At 45.0% G+C, this 15,950-nt stretch overlaps 1 protein-coding gene across 1 annotated transcript in view; it reads right to left on the bottom strand.

Moving 5' to 3' along the window:
* The window catches only part of PIGG (phosphatidylinositol glycan anchor biosynthesis class G (EMM blood group)), an 86,728-nt gene that overhangs the window by 14,508 nt on the left and 56,270 nt on the right, over positions 1-15,950 (bottom strand). The window contains exon 12 of the mRNA XM_065657455.1: positions 14,448-14,611. Coding sequence (XP_065513527.1) covers positions 14,448-14,611 — 164 coding nt within the window. The remainder of the gene's footprint in view (positions 1-14,447; positions 14,612-15,950) is intronic.

Consider the following 15,950-nt stretch of genomic DNA (forward strand, 5'->3'; position numbering starts at 1 on the left):
GAATGTTACCAGGGATGGGCAATCTACCACCTCCCTGGGCAACCTGTTTCAGTGTTTCACCACCCACATTGTAAAAAATTTCTTCCTCATGTCTAGCCTGAATCTCCCCTCTTTTAGTTTAAAACTATTACCCCTTGTCCTACCACAACAGTCTCTGTGAAAAAGTCTGTCCCCATCTTTCTTACAGGCCCCCTTTAAGTACTGAAAGGCTGCAACAAGGAATCCCCAGAGTCTTCTCCAGGCTGAACAACCTCAACTCTCTCAGCCTGTCCTCATAGGAGAGGTGTTCCATCCTGCTGGTCATTTTTGTGGCGCTCCTCTGAACTCTCTCCAACAGGTCCCTGTCTTTCCTGTACTGAGGGCTCCAGAGCTGGATGCAGGACTCCAGGTGGGGTCTCACCAGAGCAGAGCAGAAGGGCAGAAGCACCTCTCTGAACCTGCTGGCCACGCTGCTTTTGATGCAGCCAAAGGTATGATTTGCCTTCTAGGCTGCAAGCGCACATTGCCGGCTCATGTCTAACCTTTCATCCACCAGTACCCCCAAGTCCTTCTTGGCAGGGCTGCTCTCAACCTCTTAACCCTCAGCCTGAATTGATACTGGGGATTGCCCTGACCCAGGTGCAAGACCTTCCACTTGGCCTCATGGAACCTCATGAGGTTTGCATGGGCCCACTTCTCAAGCTTGTCCAGGTCCCTCTCGGTGGCATCCCATCCCTCAGGCATGTCATCTGCACAACTCAGCTTGGAGTCATCCGCAAACTTGCTGAGGGAGCACTTGATCCCAATGTCTATGTCACTGATGAAGATATTAAACAGTACTGGTCCCAATATGGATCCCTGAGGGACACCACTTGACACTAATGCTTGTACTTTTGCTCTCTTATTCTTGCTTTCCCTTTATCTCTCACACCTTTTCCCTTTCTTTCTCTCACACACTTCCCCCTCTCACTTTCTTGCATGCGCTCTCATGCTTTCCTCATATGGCTTCCCTTTCTAGCATGCTTTCCTTGTCTCGTACTCTTCCACATATGCTCTTCCCTATCTCTACTGCACCCTCTTCCTCTCTTATGTGCCCTTCCCCTCTGTCATTTTTTCCTTTTCTTGTGGGTGATTTTTTCTTTTCATTTCATGGGTGGACTGTTTGGTGGATGAGGAACTGGCTGGATGGTCACATCCAGAGAGTAGTGGTCAATGGCTCAATGTCTGGATGGACCCCAGTAACAAGTGGTGTCCCTCAGGGGTCCGAACTGGGACCAGTACTGTTTAGGATCTTCATCAATGACATATCTGGTTTGAGCGCACACCCTCAGCAAATTTGCAGATTACACTGAGTAGTGCAGCTGACACCCCTGAGGGATGGGATGTCATCTAGAGGAACCTGGAAAAGCTCAAGAAATGGGCCCATGCAAACCTCATGAGGTTCAACAGGGTCCTGCACCTGGGTGTGAGGGATAGAAAAGCAGGCAAGAAGGGGAACGAAATCAAAAGAGGAGAAAGCAAGACAGAATGAGAGGGAAGAACATGAGAGAGATGTGAGGGAGAGAACGTGTGTGAGAGAACTGGAAAGCAGAGAGGCGTGGAAGGCTCCGGGAGAGGCTGGAAGAGAGAGGGGAAGCACCGAGGGAGTGGTGTGAGAAAGCTCACTGGAGGCATGGAAAGCACATTCAATGCAATTTGTGGGGTGGAGGCTTGAGGCACTGGAGAGTGAGGGGAATCTGAGTGGGATAAAAGAAAGACGGAGAGCAAGAAAAGGAGGTCCCAGAGGAAGCATATGGTAGAGAGGCAATGCATCTAACAGGGAGAAATGGAGTATGTGAAGGAGGGAGGAAAAGGGGACAGCAGAGAGAGGAAAAGCCTGTGATGGAGGGGAACTGTGTGAGAAAGGGAAAACAACCATGAAAACATGTCAGAGAGAGGGAAAACAAGGGAAAGGGAGATAGAACACCAGGGAGAGGAACAGAAGTGGGAAAGCAAGAGGGAGAGGGGGGAAACAAGGTAGAGACAGGGAAACATGGGAGCAAGGGGAAACATGGGAGTAAGGGGAATCTTTAAACTAGATTTGAAGGGGGATGGGGTTGTAGCTGGGCTTGCATCAGTGGGGCAGCATGCAGGAATCCATAAAGACCGGGAGGCCCCTCAGGTGAAATTGGTGTACTCGGCTCGCTCCCTGAAATGCCTGTACACCAATGCGCGCAGCATGGGGAATAAGCAGGAGGAGTTAGAAACCTGTGTTCGGTCAGGAGATTATGATCTGGTGGCATTAACAGAGACATGGTGGGACAGCTCACATGACTGGAATGTGGTCATGGATGGCTATGTCCTTTTCAGGAAAGACAGGCCAGCCAAGCGTGGTGGTGGAGTTGCTCTTTACGTGAGAGAGCAACTACAATGTATAGAGTACTGTCCAGGTGCAGTTGAGGAGCAAGTTGAGAGTCTGTGGGTGAGAATTAAGGGGCAGGCTGGCAGGGGTGACACTGTCGTGGGAGTCTATTACAGGCCACCAGATCAGAGTGAGGATGTTGATGAGGCCTTCTACGGGCAGCTGAGCATGGCCTCACAGTCACAGGCTCTGGTTGTTATGGGGGACTTTAACTACCCTGATGTTTGCTGGAAGGACTACTCAGCCAGCCAGCCTCAGTCTAGGAGGTTCCTCCAGTGCATTGACGATAACTTTCTGATGCAAATGGTGGAGGAGCCGACTAGGAGAGGTGCGCTGCTGGATCTCTTCCTCGCTAACAAGGAGGGTCTGGTTGAAGCAGTAAAGGTGGAGGGCTGCCTTGGTTGCAGCGACCATGAAATGGTGGAGTTCAGGATCTCATGTGACAGGAACAGAATACCAAGCAGAATTGCAACCCTGGACTTCAGCAGGGCCGACTTTGGCCTTTTCAAACAATTGCTGGAGGAAATCCCGTGGGCAAGGCTGCTTGAAGGTAAAGGGGCCCAAGATAGTTGGTTAACATTCAGGGACTGCTTCTACCAAGCTCAAGATCAGTGCATCCCAACGTGCAGGAAGTCAAGGAAGGGAGCCAGGAGATCTGCATGGTTAAACAGGGAACTGCTGGGCAAACTCAAGTGGAAGAGGAGGGTTTACAAATCATGGAAGGAGGGGCTGGCCACTTGGGAAGAATATAAGGCTGTTGTCAGAGGATGTAGAGAGGCAGCTAGGAAAGCTAAGGCCTCCTTAGAGTTAAACCTGGCGAGAGGGGTCAAGGACAACAGGAAGAGCTTCTTCAAATACATGGCAGATAAAACTAACACCAGAGGCAATGTAGGCCCCCTGATGAATGGGGTGGGTGCCCTGGTGACAGAAGATACAGAGAAGGCAGAATTACTGAATGTCTTCTTTGTCTCTGTCTACACTGCCGGAGGCTGTCCTGAGGAGCCCCGTACCCCTGAGGCCCCAGAGGAAGGCAGGGTAATGGAGGAGTTTGCCTCAGTTGATGAGGACTGGGTTAGGGACCAGTTAAGCAATCTGGACATCCATAAATCCATGGGTCCAGATGGGATGCACCCGCGGGTGCTGAGGGAGCTGGCTGAAGTCATTGCTGGACCACTCTCCATCATCTTTGCCAAGTCTTGGGAAACGGGAGAGGTGCCTGAGGACTGGAGGAAAGCAAATGTCACTCTGGTCTTCAAAAGGGGCAAGAAGGAGGACCCGGGCAACTATAGACCGGTCAGCCTCACCTCCATCCCTGGGAAAGTGATGGAACACCTTATCCTTGGTGCCATCTTAAGACATATCAAGGATAAGAGGGTCATCAGGGACAGTCAACATGGCTTCACCAAGGGGAAGTCGTGCTTAACCAACCTCATAGCCTTTTATGAAGACGTAACAAGGTGGATTGACGATGGCAGAGCAGTGGATGTGGTCTACCTTGACTTCAGCAAAGCATTTGACACCGTCTCCCACAGCATCCTCACGGCAAAACTGAGGAAGTGTGGACTGGATGATCGGGTAGTGAGGTGGACTGCAAACTGGCTGAAGGAGAGAAGCCAGAGAGTCGTGATCAATGGGGCAGAGTCTGGTTGGAGGCCTGTATCTAGTGGAGTGCCTCAAGGGTCAGTTCTGGGACCAATACTGTTCAATATATTCATCAACGACGATGAAGGAATTGAGTGTACTATCAGCAAGTTTGCTGATGACACCAAGCTGGGAGGAGTGGCTGACATGCCAGAGGGCTGTGCTGCCATCCAGCGAGATCTGGACAGGCTAGAGAGTTGGGCGGGGAAAAATTTAATGAAATATAACAAGGGAAAATGTAGAGTCTTGCATCTGGGCAGGAACAACCCCAGGTTCCAGTACAGGTTGAGGAACGACCTATTAGAGAGCAGTGTAGGGGAAAGGGACCTGGGGCTCCTGGTGGACAGCAGGAAGACCATGAGCCAGCACTGTGCCCTTGTGGCCAAGAAGGCCAATGGCATCCTGGGGTGTATTAGAAGGGGGGTGGTTAGTAGGTTGAGAGAGGTTCTCCTTCCCCTCTACTCTGCCCTGGGGAGACCTCATCTGGAATATTGTGTTCAGTTCTGGGCCCCTCAGTTCAAGAAGGATAGGGAACTGCTGGAGAGAGTCCAGCGCAGGGCCACAAAGATGATTAAGGGAGTGGAGCATCTCCCTTATGAGGAAAGGCTGAGGGAGCTAGGTCTCTTTAGCTTGGAGAAGAGGAGACTGAGGGGTGACCTTATCAATGTTTATAAATATATAAAGGGTGGGTGTCACGAGGATGGAGCCAGGCTCTTCTCGGTGACGACCAACAGTAAGACAAGGGGTAATGGGTTCAAGCTGGAACACAAGAGGTTCCACTTAAATGTGAGAAGAAACTTCTCAGTGAGGGTGACGGAACACTGGAACAGGCTGCCCAGGGAGGTTGTGGATTCTCCTTCTCTGGAGACATTCAAAACCCGCCTGGACGCCTTCCTGTGTAACCTCACCTAGGTGTTCCTGCCCTGGCAGGGGGATTGGACTAGATGGTCATGGTCATGGTCATCCTGCTGTCCACCAGGGCCCCCAGGTCCCTTTCCCCTACACTGCTCTCTAACAGGTCCTTCCCCAGCTTATACTGGAAGCTGAGGCAGTTCCTGCCCAGGTGCAAGACTCTACACTTGCCCTTGTTATATTTCATTAATTTTTTTCCCTGGCCAACTCTCCAGACTGTCCAGGTCTCATTGGATGGCAGCACAGCCTTCTGGTGTGTCAGCCACTCCTGCCATTTTGTTGTCATCAGCAAACTTGCTGACAGTGCACTCTATTCCCTCATCCAAGTCATTAATGAATATATTGAATAGTACTGGTTCCAGTACCGACCCTTGAAGGACTCCACTAGATACAGGCCTCCAACCAGACTCCATTCCATTGACCATGACTCTCTGGCTTCTTTCCTTCAGCCAGTTCACAGTTCACCTCACTACCTGATCATCCAGTCCACACTTCCTCAGTTTTGCAGCAAGGATGATGTGGGAGACTGTGTCAAATGCTTTACTGAAATCAAGATAGACCACATCCACTGCTCTGCCATCATCTATCCACCTGGTTATATCTTCATAAAAGGCTATGAGGTTGGTTAAGCATGACTTCCCCTTGGTGAAGCCATGCTGACTGGCCCTAATGACCCTCTTATCCTTGATATGCCTTGAGATGGCACCAAGGATAAGGTGTTCCATCACCTTTCCAGGGATGGAGGTGAGGCTGACCAGTCTATAGTTACCTTGCCCTTTTTGAAGACTGGAGTGGCACCTCTCCCGTTTCCCACGACTTAGCAAAGATGATGGAGAGTGGCCTAGAAATAACTTCAGCCAGCTCCCTCAGTGCCCGCAGGTGCATCCCATCTGGACCCATGGATTTATGGATGTCCAGATTGCTTAATTGCTCCCTAACCCAATCCTCATCAACCAAGGCAGACTCCTCCATTGTGCTGACTTCCTCTGGGGCTCCTCAGGACAGCCTCCGGCAGTGTAGACAGAGACAAAGAAGATATTCAGTAATTCTGCCTTCTCTGTATCTTCTGTCACCAGGGCACCCACCCCATTCATCAGGGGGCCTACATTGCCTCTGGTGTTAGTTTTATCTGCCATGTATTTGAAGAAGCTCTTCCTGTTGTTCTTGACCCCTCTTGCAAGGTTTAACTCTAAGGAGGCCTTAGCTTTCCTAGTTGCCTCCCTACATCCTCTGACAACAGCCTTATAATCTTCCCAAGTGGCCAGCCCCTTCTTCCATGATCTGTAAACTTTCCTCTTCCACTTGAGCTTGCCCAGCAGTTCCCTGTTTAACCAAGCAGGTCTCCTGACTCCCTCCCCTGACTTCCTACGTGTTGGGATGCTCTGATCTTGAGCTTGGTGGAAGCAGTCCTTGAATGCTAACCAACTGTCTTGGGCCCCTTTACCTTCAAACACCCTTTCCCAAGGGATTTCACCTAGCAATTTCTTGAAAAGGTCAAAGTTTGCCCTACTGAAGTCCAGGGTTACGATTCTGCTTGGTATTCTGTTCCCGTCACATGAGATCCTGAACTCTACCATCTCATGGCTGCCGCAGCCAAGGCAGCCCTCAACCTTTACTGCTTCAACCAGACCCTCCTTGTTAGTGAGGATGAGATCCAGCAGCACTCCTCTTCTAGTTGGCTCATCCACCATTTGCATCAGGAGAGGTGGTAGGAGAGGAGGGATAGCGAGTGTGTGTGGGGAGGGCCTCCAGAAAACTTTAAAGACAGAGGCAAAGTGCATCCGACAGATAGGAAATCCCCAAGAGAGGGGAAATGCAAATCTAAGACGGAGGAAAAGCGGGTCCAAGACAAGGAGAAAGCAGGGCATGTTTGGGGGAAGCTCTTACAGATTGAGAGGAAAAACTACACAGATAGAAGGACAGAGAGTGAGTAAGAAGGAGAAAGCACAAGATGGAGACTGCAAGCTTGAAAAAGGAAAAGTGCATGCAAGAAAGGCAAAATCTGTCAGAGACAGGAGAGCATACAAAGGAGACTGAAAGCAAGAGGCAAAGAGGCAAAGAGAAAATGAGGGAGGGAAGTGCTAGAGAAAGAAAAGACACATCAGATAGGGTAGCTGGGAGAGGGAAAGAGGACCCAGGTAAGAGACTGCTTGTACCTTCCCTCTCCATCACATGTTTAATTTGAGTTTGTATGAATTTGAGTGTGTGTGTGAAACAGATGGAAAAAGTAAGACATGAAAGCAGGCAAAAAAGGAGAAACTCTACATAAGGTGAAAGGAAGATGGAAAAAGGAAATGCAAGAGACAGAAGGATGCACAAGACAAGGACATGCAAGAAAGTAAAAGTGCACAAGAGAGAAACAAAGGAGAGACAAAGCACATTCAAGTGAGAGAGGTGGAGCATGCGTGAGAAGAAGCACCCATGCAAGAGGGAGAAAGTGCATGCAGGGGGAGGAGAGTGCATGTGTGTGGGGGGGAAGCATGTGTGGGGGCAGCATATGAGTGTGGAACACACAAAGGAGAGGAAGAGCATGTAAAAGAGATGGAAGTGTGCCAGCCAGGGGAAGAAGACAAAGGAAAGGGAAACAGGCAAAAGAGAGGTAGAGAGGCGTGTGAGAGAAGGTGGAAGCGCATGCAAGAAAGGGAGAAGTGTGTGAGAAAAGGTAGAAGTGCGTATGAGAGGGGGAGAAGTGTATAAGAGAAGGCAGAAGTGCATGTGAGGGTGGGAGAGAGCACACACAAGGCAGGGAGAATGCATCAGAGAAAGAAAGCATGATGGAGAGAAAGTATGCATGAGGGAGAGGAAAAGCATGATGGAGGATCATGAAGGTGGAAGTGTGAGGGGGGAAACAGGTAAGGAGGAAAGCGCATGGGGAGGCATAGGATGGGGGAAGCATGCTTGCAAAGGGGAAGAAAGATGAGCGGGACAGAAGTGCATGGGGGCGTCAAGCATGAGAGTGGGGAAGCCCATGAGAAAGAGGTAAGCACGTGTGAGGAGGGGGAGCACATGCATGACAGCTGGGAAGCACGCACGTGAGAGTTGGGAAAAGCCTGCACACAAAAGAGATGGGGAACGTACACGCATGAAAGATGATGAAAGCCCAGGCATGAGAGATGGGGAAAGTGCACAAGGAAGGGAAGCATTTGTGAGAGGGTGATAAAGCAAGAGAGAAAGGAATTGCTTGAGAGAGTGAGGGGAGACAGGTGTATAGCAAGACAGAGGGAGAGAGAGAGAGAGAAAGAGGTAGCAAGAGAGAAGCATAAGCAAAGGTATAAGAACCCTGCATAAAACCACATTCAGGGTACCCTAGTTTGGCTGCGACACCTCATGTGCATGAATAAATATTAACTCTTGTAATTCTACACTTTGTGTCCTTGCCCCTCTCCTCAGTTGGCATGGGCCAGTTGCGAATTTTTGTCACAAGACAGAAAATGCATAAGAAAGAGGGCAAGGGTGAGAGGGAGAGAGGCAAAGCACATGCAAGTGAGAAGCGAAGCACATCGAAGACGTGTAAAGTGGGTCCAGCAGTCCTCGGTGGTGGTGAGGGGATAGCAGGAGAGAGGGATGGAAGGGTACGAAACAAGGTAAAGAGAGGGATACCAAGCAAGTGAGAGAGATAGCAAGCAAGAGAGAATGAAGGACAGTGAGGCAGAGAGAGAGGAAAGGACACAGGAAAGCATAGCTTCATTTTATAGCAGCACCAAGCTTCAGGGTCCTTCCTCTACTAACAGCTGTGTGGACTAATCAAAGAATTCTTCTTAGATGTCAGTACAGACTAACCTAACCCCTTTCATCAGAATTTACTAAAATTCCTTTTATTGCGCCCCAGTGCCTATGACATTTGAAAATAACATGCCACATGACCACTTGCTATACTGCAACTCTGATGCAAGTTAGCTTTGTTCTGTTAAGTTCCAACAGCTGTGGTTCCCTAATGACAAGAAGGACTACCAGAAGATTATTTACAGACACAAAACTTAAGAACAACAGTGCCAGAAGAGCAAGAGGAGGAAGACAATCTAACCATAAAAACCTCAGATTAGAACTTGGGCAGAAATAAAACACAATTTCAGAGCACTTTCAATTCAAGATTACCCACAAAGTGATAGACCACTTAAAAATTAAAAAGCATACCTGACTTGCTTACTTTAAGTCGCCTCTACCTAAGCCACTAAGATCCATGGCTGCCTGAAGGAAGACTCATTGGAAAAGTCAGTGTCTCACCAATGTGACAAAGGAATGAATGAGGAGGTATCCATCAGAGAGCACTAATGATGTCTAAGAGAAATCTCCAGTCATCACTGCAGTGACAGCATGTCACAAGATACTTAAGTGAGTAAAATGCTCTTCTGGCTTGTAATAAAACTCCATTCAAATCTTATCGAATAACTTCCAAATTTCCACGCATACCAACAAACAAGTAGATACCTTCTTCTATGTGTTTTATTTAGTTTTTTATTTAGGGAATGTGACTGCTGGCAAACACAATAGATAACAGGTATTAGCATTCTAGAGAATGCAGTAACAGTATATACTTAGTTGTAAACACTTCTTCAGCTTTATTTAACCTAAGGAAGAGAGAATGGAGTGAAACCAGAAGAATTAAAACCTACTTACATAAAACACTAGAGGGCTCAGGGAAAATTGTTTGGATTGTTCCTTTAAGGAGGGCTGCACTTTCTAACTGGGACTCAAAAAAAAAGTATATTGAAACACTCACTGCATGTCCAGGTTATGTCAGAAAGAAAAAGGATTCATGTATTAACATAGATTGTGAATGGGGGACTCAATCAATTACACAGATTAGGTTGAAGATAGGAAAAGCTGATATTTACTGCTGAAATTCCTTTAGCTAGCATGCCTTTGTGATTCTCCTTAGATCAGCATCATAAAAGAAGTCACAGCAAAACTTTAGTTCGCTGTACCAGCTTTCTACATTAACAAAATCGCAGCATAACATTGAAAGATTTGCAACTACTTACACCCTCCTGTTGTATAAAACTTCCATTCTCAACACCTGAAAGCCATTTGCTAACATGAAAGCACTGTTACAAATTCTGATCACTAAGGAAGAAAAGCCAATAAGCATGCAGCCTTCTGATGCTAGGAAACATCCACCAGTTCAGCTTGACACCTGACTCATTAAACCAATTAAAGCACAGATTCCAATGTGCAAGTAATCTGAAAACCATCGCAATGCCTAGCTAAAGAGTGGTAATTATACAACACCCACATGACAATTTTGTTTGGGTAGGAGCTTGAAAAGTGAATCCATCTGGAGTCTACTGCACAGTGAGGTCAGATCATCCAACAACATGGCCTTTTTCTTGGTCATAAGGATCCCAAACCCCAAAGTTCTACTTCAGATCACAGCAATACAACGGTCACGGTAAAAACTACCCTTTACATGAATCAGGTGCTCTCTGCAATTTATGCAAGTCACACACAGAATACTTGGTTAAGTTTAGGCATTAGTTTAATCAGTACTCCCTGTCTCAAAATTAGTTTCAAGAGTTATTGCACAGTTTCCATGGAGACTGAAACCAAAGAGTTCTTCTTACTATTTTTGTCTGTGAAAACCCTATAAAATTTAAGCTTCCGAGTTTCTTACGATAGCCTGAAGAACTAAAAATGGTAGCAATATCCATGTCACTGTCTATCACATGCCACTTAATTATTTTAGAAACATATTTAACTTTCCATATGAGGAAAATATTTTCTAGTTTCACACGTTTCATCAGATGGAAGCAAATTGTTTAAGGAGTTCCAAGTATATTTCCACAGCAAATGTATTATTTCAAAACATCCTTATTTTCTATTCCATCTTATCATATTGGCTGAAGATACATGGGCTACATGTATCTAATGTACTTTCACATCACAAGGAGGCTTTTAAGACTGTCTCCTGTGACATCCTCCCAGGCAAACTGATGTAGTCCAGACTAGGAAAGTGGACAGTAAGGTCATCTCAAAACTGGCTCAGCTGCTGGGCTCACATGGTTGTGGATCAGCAGAACAAAGTCCACCTGGAGGCCAGTCACTAGCAATCAACTCCAGGACTTGACACTGGGGCCAATATTGTTTAACATTTTCATTAATGACCTGAACAACAGGCCAGAGTGCCCCTTCAGCAAGTCTGCACACAGTACATAACTGGGAGGAGTGGTGGATACAGCAGATGGGTGTGCTGCCATTCAGAGGCGCCCTGGCGGGCTGGAGAAATCGACTGACAAGAAATTAATTATGTTCAGCAAAGGAAAATGTCAAATCTGGCTCTTGGGGAACAATAAACTCATGCACCAGGACAGGCTTGGGGATGACCATCTGGAAAACAGCTTGCAGAGAAGGACATAGGTTGCTCCTGGTGGACAACAAGTTGGACATGAGCAAGCAATGTTCCCTTGAGCTAATTAAGGGCTGTAGTGCGAAAAGTAGAGCCAGCATATTCAGGAAGATGATCTTTCCTCTCTGTTGGGCTGTGGTGAGATCACATCTGGGGTTCTGGATCCAGTTCTGAGCTCCCCAGTACAAGACAGAAATGGGTGTAGTGGAGCAAGTCCACTGATACATTACAAAGATGGTGAAGGTACTGGAGTATCTGACATAAAATGAGAGGATGAGAAAGTGCAGATTGTTTAGCCTTGAACAGAGAAAGCTCAGCAGGGATCTCACCAATGTTCATAAATATCTGACAGAATGAAGATGTATCCAGACTCTTCTCAGTGGTGCCCAGTGAAAGGATGAAAAGCAATGTACACAAGCTGAAATACAATTAATTCCTCTTAAATGTCAGAAAACAGCAGTTTTACTGCAAGGGTTGTCATACACTGGAACAGGTTGCCTAAGACGACCCTGGAGTGTCCATCCTTCGAGATACTCAAAAACAACTAGCCGTGGCCCTGAGGAACCTGCTCTGGTTGACTTTCCTTTGGACAAGAGGGTTGGACTCCAAACTCAAGTATTCTGTGATTTCATAAAGGCAAAGTGCAGAGAGAAGGAAGGGTATGCATGTGTACTTGCCCCTAGGAAGTGATGGCCCAGTGGATCTCAGTTTCTAAGAACTCCAGGAAGTGGCTCTGGTAAGCAAACCCAACTGATGCAACTATAATTTACATGGGATCTAGGTGGCTGGATAGATAGCACTGAAGTCAGACTTCCCTGTCCAGGTCAACTCCCTCAGATGCAACAGCTCTGAAATAGGCTGCAGGATGCTATGGACTTTGCTAAGAATGGCACTGCTGAGCAGTTCCAGGAACACCCACTCAGCTAAGACTGTACCAGGATGGCTCAGGAATCCTGTCAACATCCTGTGGCAACCTGATGGGCATGCTCCAAAAAAACACAGCAGCTGGATTCTTTTAGACCTTCCTCTTTGGAGGAAGCAGGGAAAGGATCTTCATCTTGAACTCAGGACCACATAAAAAAAAAAAAAAGGAAAGGGTTTGAATTTCACTGAGCAGGGCACATTGCTTATAAAACAGTTGATAAGAAGCCTTTAAAAAGAACATTCTAAAGCTTCTAGCAGTGTTTTTAAAAATCTCAGTCTCCCATACATTTAAGAAAATACATGAAGCAGCTGAACCTCTGCCTTCTGCAATTTCAGCAGTATTTTAAACAAAACAAGGCAGAGGGATAAAGGAATTGGGAAAAACAGTAGATTAATAGAATTTAAGCAAAACCCAGCGTCATGGGTCACATATTTACTAGAAGACAAGAAGCAGGGCTTTTTACATGTACATGATAACTCTTTTTAAAGAGAGTTGAAAGCATGGAGAAAACTTGAAGAGCTGGGATATTGAGGAGACGTATTGATGGAGCAAAGCAGTAACAAAAGCTAAACTGAGGTGCATTAAAAACAGAGTTAAAACTGAGTTTGGTGTCAAGACACCAGGTAGTAAGGAAAATTCAAGAAAGGGGTTTCTGCAGTTATGTGAATTCAGACATTAATAATTAGTGTATTCCACATCCAGTTCTCCTGAAGAAAAAAAAAAAGCAGAATGAACAGAGAAAAGTCCGGTTTTCAGAGGCATTATACCTAAAGACCAGTACTTAAACAGTATCAATCTATATAAGACCAAAGATGACTTCAGTGTAGCTGGCCTCAGACTAAGAGGTAATGTTCTACAGTAAGTCTCAGTCTACACTGAGGAGTACACTACTAGAGCAATACAGTGGTCCAGCACTGAGCTGCAAAATTCCCCTGCCATCAAGTAGAGAGAGCTAGACATCTTTAGAGAGCAATAAGGCAGACAGACAAATCAGTGCATAAAGTGAGTAACTCTACCTGTTAAGGTGTCTGTTAATACAGAGCAATGGACACATGACTGTGCAAGAATTTAGCCTGTTAGGATAGGTTGAAAAACTGGTTCAAAAACCTCCACCAGTCTACGCAGCTTGGTCAGCTGGGGATCTCATCTCCTTACAAGTTGGATGAACACACATGTGCCAACACAAGTTCACAGTGTAAATATAGCCTAAAACAAACAAAAAAAGGAGAAGAGAAAAGCCACAAAACAAAAAGCACCAACAGTATGAGACCAGATGATGCTTTGTAGATAAATGGAAGTCAGAGGTTTAGAGAGGATGACAATGCATAAGGCAAAGAGTTGTCTAAAATCCCACCTGCCAAGCCTGCTGTGCAGCATTTTGTTTCTGATTAAAAAAAAAATTTAAATTCCACAGATAACGGAGAAAAGACTCTGAGATGGCAAGAACTGAGTCACTGTCAAACATTACTTCTGTGAAAATACACCAAGTTTTTGCATTTTTGCATTGATATTATACGATACAGAATATACAACTCTTCTGTTTTAACATACTGCATCTCTCAGTTTGAATGCCCTGGATGATGATTTAAATGCAATATTGGAGAGTCCAATTGGTTTTTACATGCACGCTCTAGTTACATATGCATTTTCCGATTGTGTTGTCTTAAAATTCCAAATGCCCTAATTAATTTTAGATTAACTCATCTGCTATACAAGATACCCCAAAGTATTTTAGCTACAAATGACTGCATTAACCAGCAACATGCAATAAAATAAATGTTTTATTTACAAAACATTGTATGTCACTATGCTAAACAAAGACAGACACTCGAAGAACAGCACATTAGTTGAGTCTGAATTCTATTACTTTTAAGTCTTTCTCATGTCTCCTACTTAGGAGGTTCCAAGTAGAATGTTTTTAGGCAGCACATGCTATTACAACAAAACATAATAAAATTTTAAGTAATTTAGATCAGCAAACGGACAACTCATTAAGAAACAAAATTAGTAAAACACACACATATATTCCCAGTGCAAACCTTCTGCAGGGAAAAGGAAACTGTGAGAGTGAGGTGATACAAACTCAATACCAAAAAATGAACATGCATTTTCTTAATAGAAAACTAACTTCCAAGGAAAAAAAAAAAAAAGATGTGAACAAAACTATTTGTTTGAAAAGGTATACCCTATACGGATTATATTTATAGTAGGTAGAGAAGCATTATTTTAGTTCAAAACATGATTACCTGCTGTCTTCAGAGCTCAAGTAGCACAATAAATGAATGGCCCAAAGCAAAGGTCCTGCATATGTTGCAAATGATGTAAGGAAGACAGCTGGTATTTCCACGTAGCTTTCTAGTCCCACAAAACCTGCTGAAACATCCACAGTAGCAATGCTGTTTGAATTTCCCTGAAAATAGGAATAAAAAGGCAAAGATTCAAATATATCCAAAGAAACATTTAGACTACATTAGAATAATATTAATTACTGCACCTGCTAAAGACTTACTGTTTAAGCCACTTTACAGTACAGCCATATTCATTACATTGGAATTTCAATGAAGCAGCTTACCATACAAGAGTTTCTATTTAGGACTTACAGACTAATGAAGGCATGAACAGGATCTTCTGCTTGTCTTATTTTGTCTGCAAATTAACATGCCTCTTACTTAATAAATCACATAAGAGTTTAAAGCAAGCAGCTACACTTGGTCACAGTAATGAAAAAATGCATTTTTCATCACACATGGTTCCAACCCAAGATTTTAGGCCTGTTGCCTAAAATTACACCAGCAAACAAATATTTCTTGCTCTTAGAGACAACATGGCTCTAATTTAGAGCTGTAGTGGAACACTACACTGCCCACCTGCCTGCCCCCAAGACACAAGTTGCTGCATGTAGCCAAATTAAGATAGACAAATTCAGAGAGGTTTCTGCTTCCCAAGTCTCTATACCACAACAGATTGCACTGAAACAGATCAAAAGTTAGGCTAGATATCCTGAATCATCAATAAAAGTCATTTAAAACTAGAAAGAGAAAAACATACAGAACATACAGCAATGAAAGTGTGAACAGTTGTCCAAGACTTCTATGTTTCACCCAGTTTTCTTTTTCAGTGACTAAGACCACTAAATAACAAGGGACAATATAAAATTGAAGGAAGTATTTTCCACTGAAGATGCCCAAGTATTTAACTGTACTCAAACACCTAAAGGCAGAACATAGCTTGGCAGGTCACAGATAGTTTCCTCACACTAGTGCAAAAGCTCTGAGGTATTCTTACTGTACCTAGAGAATCTGATAAGTTTCTAAAGCACTGCTATTCTAACTGCCATCAAACTTTCCTTTCGCCCATATATAATCCCAGAGCAACTCAAATGTAAGGGTTGTCACCACCGATAGCCTCAGACCCATGTCCCAGCAGACCATATGAGGAACGGCAGCTCCCCCTTTCCCTCCAACCTGATCTCCTCTCACCTTAATGACTGCAGTCTTCTTGAAACTAAGTTACCCCAGCGAGGAAGTGCTATCATCAAATACACACAAAATGCCCACAAAACCAAAAGCACATAGTGAAGCATGAAAAATAGGTAGCTTTTTCAAGTACATAACTATAAACCAGGAACAGCAAATTTCCTGTTCTTGAAAAAGCTCTAAAATCTAATGAGAAAAAAAGCTATCCATGTTGACAGAATCATTCAGACCTTGTTATTAGTAGTCACTGTCCCTGCAAATGCTACCATGAAT

Source organism: Caloenas nicobarica, chromosome Z (assembly GCF_036013445.1).
Source record: "Caloenas nicobarica isolate bCalNic1 chromosome Z, bCalNic1.hap1, whole genome shotgun sequence".
Lineage (NCBI taxonomy): Eukaryota > Metazoa > Chordata > Aves > Columbiformes > Columbidae > Caloenas > Caloenas nicobarica.